This window comes from Dermochelys coriacea, chromosome 4 (assembly GCF_009764565.3).
Source record: "Dermochelys coriacea isolate rDerCor1 chromosome 4, rDerCor1.pri.v4, whole genome shotgun sequence".
NCBI classification, from domain to species: domain Eukaryota; kingdom Metazoa; phylum Chordata; order Testudines; family Dermochelyidae; genus Dermochelys; species Dermochelys coriacea.
In genome coordinates, this window is record NC_050071.1 from 52,634,920 (window position 1) to 52,647,232 (window position 12,313).

General features: G+C 49.0%; 2 protein-coding genes across 3 annotated transcripts in view; one reads left to right on the plus strand and one right to left on the minus strand.

The window, feature by feature from the left end:
• Positions 1-736: 736 nt before the first annotated feature.
• Positions 737-11,842, minus strand: NDUFC1 (NADH:ubiquinone oxidoreductase subunit C1). The gene is made up of 5 exons (XM_038399594.2): positions 11,574-11,842; positions 5,254-5,633; positions 2,804-2,907; positions 1,760-1,848; positions 737-882 (listed from the first exon to the last, which is right to left on the minus strand). Coding segments are annotated over exons 1-5 (843 nt in total). The 3' UTR covers positions 737-881.
• The window catches only part of NAA15 (N-alpha-acetyltransferase 15, NatA auxiliary subunit), a 64,095-nt gene continuing 62,717 nt past the window's right edge, over positions 10,936-12,313 (plus strand). For both annotated transcript variants that reach the window (XM_038399136.2, XM_043512736.1), the window contains exon 1: positions 10,936-12,197. In XM_038399136.2, coding sequence (XP_038255064.1) covers positions 11,841-12,197 — 357 coding nt within the window. In that variant the 5' untranslated portion in view covers positions 10,936-11,840. The remainder of the gene's footprint in view (positions 12,198-12,313) is intronic.

Consider the following 12,313-nt stretch of genomic DNA (forward strand, 5'->3'; position numbering starts at 1 on the left):
CCAAAGGCTGACTACACCTCTGTTTTTTCTCTCCTAGCTGAATGAAGGTCTACATCTTTGCTATAGGGCAATGAACCCAGTGTGCGTCTTGCAGAGCAGACGAGATTGAAGAAGCACACTAGTACTCTAAGAATGACTTCAAGCTTGCATACAGATGTGTAAATGTGAGTTGCAGTAGCTCCTGAAGCAACTCTTCCAAGGCCAAGTGGAATTTCAGACAAGACTTATAAGAAATTATTTTCAATGTACAATATTCACAAAGCTGGTGCTTACTGGGGCAGCCCGGCTTCTCCAGGGGGCAATTTAAAGGGCCTGGGGCTCCGCATGCTGACTGAACCCTGAAATGCACATTTTAGCATTTATATACAGATTGCAACTTTGTTAGTGCTCTTCTTTCATGAAGCATGATTCACTTTTTCCTAAGTGAATCCCCGACACTTATGTAAGTTGTATGGTTTATTTTCTATACTTTTAAAGGTTAGTGACTGAAATGATTTAGTTAATTACTTCAGCCATTTGCTACGTATAAAAATTCAGAGAGAGTGCTATTTGAACTCCACCTTTCAGAATAACTGAGGTAATCTCAAAAGCACAATGATTTCTTAAAAATGAAAAATCATTAACTCTGAAACAGTAATACTGATTTTATGCAAAGGTGAAATATCAGTTGAACACACTTTCTGCTAGTCTTCAGAATAAAACACATATAGCAAGAAAAAAAGATTCAATCACCTTCTTCCATATTAATTGCTGTTTATTTCACAGTGCTCTGTACAAAACATTGAGAACAGATAAATATCCAGATATTTTCTGATACCCTGTTCATCATTTCCTTGTGGATTACAATTATCGCTCAATCACTTCTTAGAGCATATTGTCAACCTAGGAAAAAAACATACTTGTAAGGTTGACATGAAAAATTAAATATGTTCAGTAAGTGTGATGAAATGTTTTCTCTATGTTCATTCCATTTTTAGCTGCACAGTAGAGATATTTATAGAAAATTGAAAAATGGACCATCAACCCAACCATTGTTGGGTTTCCCAACAAAAAATGTTCTTTTAAAGCTGCATATTAACTGCCTCTGAACCCATAGCTGTCAATTATGTGTTTTGTAACAGTAAAGTAAATAAATTATAATTAAACACAGATGAGTGAAATATCCATTTCTGATCAGCATTATGAGGGCTATTACCTTTATATTTAAAAAATCAAGGAGCCCAATTCATATGCATTGATTTAGAGTTTTGGTATCCTCTATGAACCAGGGTATATAAAATACAAGGCACAGGAATATTCTCTGATATGTGAAATTAAGAAAATATTGATTTATATTACGGGCCTGATCCTACAATAAGCTGAACAGCTCCTTCGGACACCTTATTATCAAAGCATATATATTATGGTACCGTCCATAGGGCTCAATAAGGACTGAGGCCCCATCATCCTGACCGTCATACAAACAGACAGATACATGCACAAAGAGAATTCAGGACTTGGTGGGCTTACAGTCTAAAAGCCAAACACAGATGAATTGGCACAGGTATCTTAGTTATTATTTGTGTTGGACTTTTCTTTTTTAAAATTTGTAATGAGGGGTTGAGTTAGGGAATGGGGGATAGTGAGTAACGGGTAGGAAACAAGTCAACTCTCATTGTTTAATTGGCAAGACAGGCCAGTAAGCACCTTGCAGGAGGTAGGCTTGTCTAAAAAGAGATATATCATTCTATGTATTACCAGTCTGTATTTGTATACTTACTAGGAACATCCTGTACATGCATCACGTTTCTCCCTCTCTTCTCTTCTCCTTTCATATTCCATTACATCTTCATTATGTTGCTTGAAGAGCTAGAAGATGACAATATGATTAAAAAAGCCCTACGGGGAAGCAGCAAGCTGGAACCAGCATTATTGTAAAAATAAATAAAAGTAAGTTTTAGAAGAGATAAAATCTCCTGATTCAGGATGTAAGTCAGTGTTTGACAATCAAAAGATAGGAGGAGACTCCCTGGAATGAAAGATTATCCCACTACTACCCACAGGGAGGTTTCTTACACCTTCCACAGCATCATCTTGTGCTGGCCACTGATGGACAAGACACCGGATACTGGACAAATTGGGAACAGTGAAACATTCCTCCGACTGCTGCTTATTCTGCATAACAGTTCATTTTACCGTTACTACATTCTCCCTCCACCTGCTAGGTCTTGCCACTCTCCTGGACCATGATGCCTCTCAGGCAGAGAAATTTTATTTAAGAATTTGCACAGTGCCTTGCACAATGCTGCCCTGATAGTTGACAGGACAAAGCTTTAAACTAGCAAAAGATAGGAGGTCTGATCCAGTCATAAAATTATGATTTTCCTAATATATTCAAAAGAAAAATAAGGTTTTTTTTATGGCCCCTCCCTAAAGCATGTCTAGCTTTTTTTAGAGCAGAAAAGAATATGCTATTAAACACGTCTACACAAATATATACATGCCCACCCTTTGTCTGGGAGAGAAGTTGGTAGATCTGTAGAAAAATCAAATCTTCAGTGTATGGTTGTTTGGAAAGTTATACCAAAGAGGAATAGCTTCATGAATTTCTAGTTTATAAAGGAATATTACTTACTACTTGGGGCTACAGAGAAATGTATCTGATCTATGTGTATTTCTTAAATCTTGACATTTCCTTCAGTTATCTTATCCATTACAGCAAACGAATCGGTATTCATATACAACCTTCTCTTAACAGTAGCCCCTGTCTTAAGATTTCTCTAGCGACTAGTTAAGAATAGCGTAACAATGTGAGAATACTTACTAGGACCCACAGAGCTGCAGTAGTGCCAAAAGTCAGTGCAACCTTTCCCCAGTTTGGTTTAGTATGGTCAGGTTTTCTTGCAATGAATGCAGAACGAGTCAATGCTAAAATATAGGAATTTCATACACACACATTAGTTTCTGTCAAGTCTATTTAGATCATCAAACCAATTCATGACAGTCTTGTCTGATCTGTATTATAAAAGATTTTCTGAAAAACTATATTACTGGTGTAAATGGTCTTCCAGCCCTCTCATTTCACCCATTTCTGCAAAGATCATTCATTGAGCACAGAGATTCATCAAGGGAAGGATGAGAAGCAGCAGCAACGATAGCACAATTCTGAACTAAATTACCTATTTCCATCCCTCTAGGAATATAGGATTGTACCCTACTGAATTTTACTCAATCAGCTGTCTCACTTTAGAAGTCCTAAGCAATGGGTCTTCCACCACTTTCCTACATATATCATCATCACAAAGAGGAGAAAGGAAAAAAGTCTTTATTATGGTGAAGATTATTTAATCAGGACTTCAAGAGTCAAAAAGTAAAAATGCAACAAGAGTGAGAAGATGTGCATTTTCAGGGGGAAGGAATTTAAGATACTCACGGAGAGCTTAACCAATTATTTTTGATGTTAAAAGTAATAAAACCTGGCTAAGCTAAAGGGTGACAACAAAGAAAACCTTCCTAGAAACAAATGTGTGTGAAATAAAAACAGTGCCATGTAATGCAGGCAATAATATTGTGCATTTCTATATAAGTGCCCTGTTGCTATTAAGGTGACCAGATAGCAAGTGTGAAAAATTGGGACAGGCATGGGGAGTAATAGGCACCCAGATAAGACAAAGCCTCAAATATTGGGACTGCCCCTATAAAATCAGGACATCTTGTCACCCTAGTTGCTCTGGTGATTGGTGCTCAACAAAGTAATAAAGACAATAAATAAGTTATAACGTCTTTCATCCAATTTTCTCAAAGCACCTTACGTGTTTCAATATAAAGGGGGATTAGCATAGGGATTTCACTCTTATTATAAATGTTATATACAAAAATTAAAAAATATTTTTAAAACTTAATCCTAATATTATGAGATAGGCCGTATTATTAACCTGAGCCAGCTCATAGATGGCAGTAAGAGGTTGAGGGCAAAAGCTGGGTAAGATTTGGCTCTGTCTGTTCTAAGGTATGTGTGAAAATATAGGACAGTCTGGCAGGGAATTGGTATAGAACTTCTCTGGAATTTACAGGCACCAGAGGAGAGGGTCAGGAAAGGTCAGGTTTCAGAGTAGCAGCCGTGTTAGTCTGTATTCGTAAAAAGAAAAGGAGTACTTGTGGCACCTTAGAGACTAACAAATTTATTAGAGCATAAGCTTTTGTGAGCTACAGCTCAAGGTCATTTGTTTGTTCGTGTCCAAGGCTGGCCCCAGCTAGCCCTGTTTAACAGATGGACTCATGGGCATTGAAACGACACACACAGAATATGACGGGCAAATCCCGTCAGTGCTCCCCCTCTCCAAACCTCTTCCAAAGAGGGGACCAGCAAAACCCGCTTTCTCCCCCCGTTAAGGAGAAGTTAGCATATGTGACTCCATTTTGGTTTGGGCCCACCCTTGTCTAAAAGCGAGCACATCATGCACCAGGAGGAGCGTTGCTTAGATGCTGCATCCCTGTGAAAACTCTCCCCCTTGTCTGTTTTTTGTCTGTTCCTAACTCCTGGCCTTTGGATGTGGGCCTCCCATCCTGATAAGAAAAGTTACTGGTGCCTTGCTTCAGGGCCATGGTGGGTAGTTCAAGTAATAGTTTAGCACGGGGAATGTACCCAGCAGGGATAGGCAGAAGATAAGAAAGGAGTTTGTCTCATTGGCTAAGGTTTCCAATGCACGAGGGCAACATGCTTCGCTAAAAGGTATACAAACTTTGTATAACCTGCATTCGGGGTCCCCCCTCCGACTAGCAGGGGGGCACCACGCTCCAGCATAACAAACAGCATCTTTGGGAACCCTGCAGGTGTGGACTTTGTGTGTGTGCCTCAGCCTAGACTCGCACTGTGCGTCACCTGTCAGGTATAATTCGTAACAGCCCCCAGGTCCGATCACCCACCTTCCGAGGCAAGAAAGGGCTAAATCCAGGACAAACCCTATGTGGCGGGCCGGCACCGACCGTGCAAAGCCCCTCCGTCGCGGCCGCCCTCCGCGGAGCCGATACAGGACACAAGAACCGAATGGGGGGAACCTCCCCACACCGCTCCCGCCCGCCACATCCCGCCTCCGCCCGGGACGGGGGGGCGCGTGGGCCCAGCGAGAGGCTGAAGGTCACTCCCAGCCCCAAGCCGGGGGGCCGCCAGCCCTCCCCGCGGAGACAGCGGCCGGGGAGGGGCCATTCCCGGGCGCCGCGGCCGTGGGGGGGCGCCGCTCCTCCCTCCCCGCCGCCTTGCCCGCCCGCACTCACTGTGACTCCGGCTCCCGGACCTCAGGAAGAGCCGCCTCAGCAGCCCCGGCGGCGGCGCCATCTTCCCGGCCCAGCGTCGCCCGCGCCGCCGCAGCCCGGTCTGAGCAGCCCGGGGGCGGGGCGGGGGCGCGTAGGGCTCCCCCTGCTGCGGAGAGGCCCGGGAGCGGGAGAGGCCGCGCCGCCGCGGCCCAGCCCGTCTCCTCTCGCCGGGACCCTCACTGCTCTCCTTGCCGGGCCGCCGAGGCAGCAGCCTGCCCCGCTCGCTGCGGGGCTCATGGGCTGCCTGGCGGCCCCGCGTCACTCGGGGGATGGGTGCAGTGTTTAATTTGTGCCAGGGCTCGGTCGTTCGTAGCCCCCCCCCACCTCCACCTCCGGGCTTGCTGCATCATGTGTGCATGTAAAAGCAATTGCTCGAGCCCTGGCACCTCTTTCATTACAAATGAAGCACTTGGCAGGGGCCCAGCAACCAGCCCCCAGGAATGCCCCTCGCCGGCTGCACACTATATAAAGCAGCACTGATTTCCAGGCCCCCCTATTGTCTACCCTTTCATTTACCATTCAAATCAAGGTTCGCTGCCATTCCTACTTTTGACTCTCTCTTCTCTTACAAAAGGAAAAGGAGGACTTGTGGCACCTTAGCGACTAAGAAATTTATTTGAGCATAAGCTTTCGTGAGCTACAGCTCACTTCATCCGATGAAGTGAGCTGTAGCTCACGAAAGCTTATGCTCAAATAAATGTGTCAGTCTCTAAGGTGCCACAAGTCCTCCTTTTCTTTTTGCGGATACAGGCTAACACGGCGGCTACTCTTCTCTAACACATCACCTACTTGGTGTTAAATCATCCTCATTTTTTGGCCGCCTTTTGTAACCTACAAGTCCCATCCCCTAAGCACCATCTCTGCACCTTTTCATTTTCTTCTGTATTTTTCCACTTGAAACCTTCAATTAGAGAGTAGCAAATTGACAGAATTAACCATCCAATGAGAAATAATCTCCCAGAGCTTCACCCCTTCAGAATAAAGTGGGAGGCATAGCAGTGCCAAACCCAAGCATTCACAAATCACGTCAGGCCCCCCAAAATCTACGACTGACTTAAAAATCATTACATTTACAAATCTCACATAATTGCATGGCTCTAGGAGCTGGGGCCTTAGAGAAAACAGCAAATACCATAACACTCATGATAAAATCACAACAGTGTGGATGGTGGAAAAAAGGTATTTGAGGGACAAAAGTCAAACAGATGGAGTATAGATGGGGTGTTGAATGACTTGTTTGGTGGAATATGCCATCTAGTAACTGTAACTTACAGTGGGCTAAGTATTTTGTGTGGAGATTTCCCAGCTTTTTAAAGAATAGCGTATCAATATATAAAAACGAGTCACATAGGTCCCAACCCTGCAAACACTTATACATGTGCTTAACTTTACTACCAGAAGTAGTCCTATCAAAATCAGTGGGACTACGCATTGTAACTGTGATGCTGGCAGACCAGATGTCAGTTTATGCCAAGTCCTAGGGCCTCACTGAATACAGACCAAAGCATAGTTGGAAACTTACCTGTGGGTTAGTATAGTTAAAATAGATATTAGTTATAAGAAAGGATTTATACTTTATGGAATGCTTGTAGGATGCTACATGTGTTAATCCTACTAATAATATCTGTATCCCACTTATAAAGTGCTTCCCAAACAGGAAAAGAAGCATTAATGAAGGTGTTCATTCTGCACACGAGATGGCCCATTGAAAGCAAATGAGGCATCGTGTAGTACCAAAGGGTAGATTTCAGAGTAGCAGCCGTGTTAGTCTGTATTCGCAAAAAGAAAAGGAGTACTTGTGGCACCTTAGAGACTAACAAATTTATTAGAGCATAAGCTTTCGTGAGCTACAGCTCAGCAGAGAGACTTTGTTGATTGTTTTCCCAATCCCCTCCAGGAAGGGAAGGTTTGCATATGAACTCATCCCATCAGCTTGGATTCTAGGTTCAGGGCAATAAAATCCGTAATAAGGAGAAACTGGGACTCTTTATGCCAGGGGTCTCAAACACGCGACCCGCCGGGCTATTTCCTGTGGCCTGCCAAGCAGCCCGCACCCCCCCCCCCCGGCCTGCGTCCAGGCCAGGCGTGGGCAAACTACAGCCCGCGGGCCAGATCCGGCCCATGGGATTGCCCCCCGTAGCCCTGCGAGCCCCGCGCCATTCCCTGAAGTGGCCAGCACAATGTCCCTGCGGCCCGGGGGGTCTTCCAGGCACTGACCCCTGCAGCTCCCATTGGCTGGGAACAGGGAACTTCCCTGAGCAGAGCAGAGCAGAGCAGTGCAGGGGCTGGAGGCCAGGGCAGGCAGGCAGGCAGTGAGCCTGCCCTGGCCCCGGTGTGCGCTGCTGCACCCTGGAGCCCGCACCCTGCACTCCAACTCCCTGCCCTGAGCCCCCTGCCGCACCCGGCACCCCAACTCCCTGCCCTGAGCCCCTGCCGCACCCTGCATCCTGACACCCTGCAGCACCCCTCACCCCTCCTGCACCCAACCTCATGCTCTGAGCCCCCTGCCACACCCTGAACCCCCTGCCACACCCCAAACCCCTCCTTCACCCCGCACCCCAACCCCCTGCCCTGAGCTCCCTGCCACACCGCACACCCCTCCAGCACCCCAACTCACTGTCCTGACCCCCTGCTGCACCCCAAACCCCTCCTGCACCCCCTGGGTGCAGGGAAGGGGTGGAGTTGGGGTGGGGACTTTGGGGAAGGGGTTGGAATGGGGGCAGGGAAGGGGTGGGAAGAGGCGGGGCAGGGGCAGGGCCTCATGGAAGGGGTGGAGTGGGGTCAGGGCCAGGGGCGGGCCGGGAGCAGAGAGTGGAGGGGTGTAAGTGATGCGGCCCTCAGGCCAATGCCCTAGTCCTCATGTGGCCATTGTGGTCATTTGAGTTTGAGACCCCTGCTTTATGCTGTCTGGACTCTGAGGGTACATCTACACTGCAATTAAAAACCTGTGGCTGGCCCGTGCCCGCTGACTTGGGCTTGCAGGCCATAGGCCAAGGGGCTGTTTAACTGTGGGGTAGATGTCCGAGCTCAGGTTGCAGATCAGGCTCTAGGACCTTGCAAGGTGGGAGGTCCCAGGGTTCGGGCTGCAGCCTGAGCCCAAACATCTACACTGCAATTAAACAGACCCTTAGCCCAAGCCCCGTGCGCCTGAGTCAGATGGTATGTGCCATCTAATTGCAACATAGACATACCCTAACCAGCCATGTAGCCAGATGGAGGGAACAGGGGGAGCAATCCAAAAAAAGGCTCTTTTACTCACCCGACAGCACTCTGGCGGTGGGCCCTCACTCGCTCCGGGTGTCTTCAGCAGCGGGACTTTCAGTGCCGCCGAGGTGCCACCAAAGACCCGGAGTGAGTGAAGGTCCCACCGCCGAGGTGCTGCCTAAACATAAACAGGATCCCCTTGGCATAGGTGAGCCCTAAAGTTCATATAGAGCTGCTTATTACAGAAGCTTATATTACCTTTTTAAATCTAAGACTGTAACTCGTGTGTGTGTGTGTGTGTATGTTTCCTGTTTTAACCTTGTAAATAATGCTAATTTCTTTTCTTAGTTAATAAACCTTTAGTTAATTACAGGATTGGCTATAAATGTTGTCTTTGGTGTGAGATCTAAAGTGCAAATTGACCTGGGGTAAGTGACCAGCCCCTTGGGACTGGGAGTAACCTGAATATTATTGTGATTTCTGGTGTAAAATGACCATTTATCACGGGGTCGGCAAACTTTCAGAAGTGGTTTGTCGAGTCTTCATTTATTCACTTTAAGGTTTCGTGTGCCAATAATACATTTTAACATTTTTTAGAAGGTCTCTCTCTAAGTCTATATATTATATAACTAAACTATTGTTGTATGTAAAGTAAACAAGGTTTGCAAAATGTTTAAGAAGCTTCATTTAAAATTTAATTAAAATGCTGATCTTACGCCGCCGGCCTGCTCAGCCCACTGCCAGCCTGGGGTTCTGTTCTCCAGCAGGCTGCAGGCTGAGCGGGGCCTGCGGCCGGGACTATGACTGGCAAGGGGCCAGCAGCCAAAACCCCAGACCGGCTGCAGGCTGAGTGGGGCCAGCGGCTGGGACCCCAGACCAGCAGTGGGCTGAGCAGGGGTCAGGACAGAGGGCTGGGTGTGTGTGAGGGGGTGCAGGGGTCAGGGCAGAGGGCTGGGGTGTGGGGGGAGGAGTAGGGGTCAGGGCTGGGGTGTAGGGGGTGCAGAGGTCAGGGCAGAGGGCTGGGGTGTGTGTGGGGGGTGCAAGGGTCAGGGCTTGGAGTGTGTGTGTGGGAATGTAGGCGTCTGTGCAAAGCGCTGGTGGTGTGGGCTAGGGTCCTGGGGGTGCTCCCAGCCCCCTGCCCAGAGCGGCTCACAGCAGGGGGCTGGAGGGGATATGCCCTGATTCCAACCCCCATCCCCACTTCTTCTCCATCTCCTCCCCGGAGCAGCGAGCTTGCTGCAGTTCTGCTTCTCCCCCTCCCTGGCAAGGGCCATCAGCTGATTGGTAGCAGGGAATGAAAGGAGGAGGGGCAGGAACCCAGCACACCAGAAGAAGCAGGGGATGGGGGAGCTTGCCTGCCCTGCAGCAGCAGCCTGCAGGACCAAGCTTCTTCACCCTGCAGGGCAGGATTTTTAATGGCACGCAGCTGCCTGCCGGGGTCCCGTCTGCCAGCCCCACTCAGCCCACTGCTGGCCTGGGTTCGGCAGCAGGCTGAGTGGGGCTGGTGGCTGGGACTCGGCAGGCAGCAGTGTGCCATTAAAAATCGGCTTGCGTGCCGTCTTTGGCACGCATGCCATAGGTTGCCGACCCCTGATCTATCACATAGTCCAACTTGCCTGGGTGGCAAGATAAATTGGAATGCCCAAGGGGACTATCTACGACTCTGTGGTAAGACTGTTATAGTGCTTCAGGAGTTCACACTTGTTATTAGGCTGGTGAAATCTAATTATAGAACGTACAACCAGTCTGGGATTTTTGTCCTGTTTTTTGACAGTCTGCCCTGAGGTTGGCATTCGTGAGCTACTCCAGTCAGCATGACAATACTGTGTCATGCTTAACAAAAGTTAAGCATGTGCAATGTGCATAAATCTTTACAGGACAGGGATCTTAATCTTTTGTTCCTTCTGAAGCTTCTCAGAGCACTCTTTAGTCTCTTCATATGCAAACTTTGTGTCCCGTTGTCCATTCTTTTTCCCAGATAATTAATACATATATTAAACACCTCATACAGCCTTATCCAAAGCCCACTGAAGTAAAAGAAAAGAATCCCATCGTTTTCAGTGGGCCGTAGATTAAGCCCCTAATGCAGAAGCAAGGCACCCCATTGTTAACTTTTGCTATGTTGAAACTAGGCTGTTTCTTCCTATTGTTTGTTTTCTGTTTCTTAGCAAGTTTCTAATCCATAAAAGTACTTTAACTCTCATCCCATTACTACTTTGAATGTTAAAAGCAGTTCAGGACTTTTCATTATTTAGGGTACAAAACTGTTTCGCAATATCATCGGCTGAAGGCTTGTGGCACAATAGGTTGAATGTAAACTTTTCTTTGGACAATTGGGTTCAAATCCTGCTGAAGTTATGGACAAAAACTGAGGATCTCATCCTAATTTGCATTTAAATACCATATAAAATTCTAACACTGCACATAAGAATTGCTTTACAGACTTCCAAAAATGCAACAGTTGTGTTTTCTGTGGATCCACGGCCCAAGAGGGAAGCAGAGGAGAGCAAACTGTGGCCTGAACCACTGTCTTGGGGCAAGAGTTGACTAGCTTCTGAGTTGTTTTGCTGGCACAACACTGTGAAGGCGGGTACCAAAAAATAGCAGTCATTTGCCTTTTTTGTAACTGGTTCTGCAAGGTTGGAAGATAACAGGGTGATGCTGCAGGTGGAGGTGCGGTGTCAGAGCTGTGCAAGGGGAGCTGGCACTGCACCAAATGCCTACATATGGTAGCTACTCATCACTTTTGGTAAAAAGACAGAGAGGGAGGTACGGTGTGTTCCTGCAAATGGCATCTACCCAGGCCTGATCTACAGTAGGATTTAAAGGCACAAAAGTTAGCACGAGCTAACAATCTAATAATTCTAATGTAGCCAAAGCGCCGCCCCCCCGACTTTAGCCCCCCCCCCCCCAGGCTGACACCCGACAGGCAGCGGGCCTTGTTTACATTAGGCTTCTACAAAGTGCTGGCTAACTCAGGCGATCAGCGCAATTAAACCCTAGTCCGGCCGGGCCGGAGCTGTCCAGCTTCTGGTGGGAGAGAGGCGCCTGCAGCCAGCTCGCGGGGCCCGTAAAACCTGCCAACAGAGGCGGCCCCGCAGCCGCTGGGGGGCGAGGGCGGGCTGGTGCCGGTGGCTGGGCTGGGCGCACCATGGGACGTGCAAAGCCCTCGAACGGCCTCATTCCATCGGCGGCTGCGGGGGCTGGAGGCGAGTCCCGACAACGCCGGCCGCTCCGCGGGGGACGCCTGGGACGGGCTCTGAGTCACCAGGGCGGAACTGGGGAGCGGCCTCACTTCCCAGCATGCCCCGCACCGACTCCCGAGCCGGGCTGGGTCGCGGCGCATGCGCGTTGAGCAGCGTGACCCGGCTGGGGAAGCCGTAAGCGGCGGCGGCGGCCATTTTGGCGGTACCTCTCTCCGGCCTGTTCAGTTACCACGTGAACTATCGCCTGGGACTCGGTGCGGGGCAAGGGGGAACCCAGCGCGGATACGGCGGCCTGGAGGGGCCGGGCCTGGGACGGAAACGAGGAGGCGGTGGCCCGGCAGGGAGTCCCGGGAGGCGGCGGTGACCGAGCAGGCAGGAGACACCCCGCCCCCCCGGAGCCTCCAAGCGGAGCCGGAGCCGGCCGCGGCAGCAGCAGGAGCGATGCCGTCCGTGAGCCTCCCGCCCAAGGAGAACGCGCTCTTCAAGCGCATCCTGGTGAGTGAGCCGGGCGGGGAGCCCTCGGGGGCGCCTGGCCAGACCCCTGCCCCTGGTGAAGCGCAGGGAGCTGCAGCCCTCGCTGCTTCGGTGGGACGGGACCTAGGGAGCCCCCA

Coding starts and splice junctions, on each gene's coding strand:
- NDUFC1 (XM_038399594.2), bottom strand. CDS start 11,842: ATGCGCCGCGACCCAGCCCGGCTCGGGAGTCGGTGCGGGGCATGCTGG. Junction 5,634..11,573: donor GGGGCCGCCTCTGTTGGCAG/GTTTTACGGGCC, acceptor CACATGATGCAG/CAAGCCCGGAGGTGGAGGTG. Junction 2,908..5,253: donor GTCCGGGAGCCGGAGTCACA/GTGAGTGCGGGC, acceptor CCTATATTTTAG/CATTGACTCGTTCTGCATTC.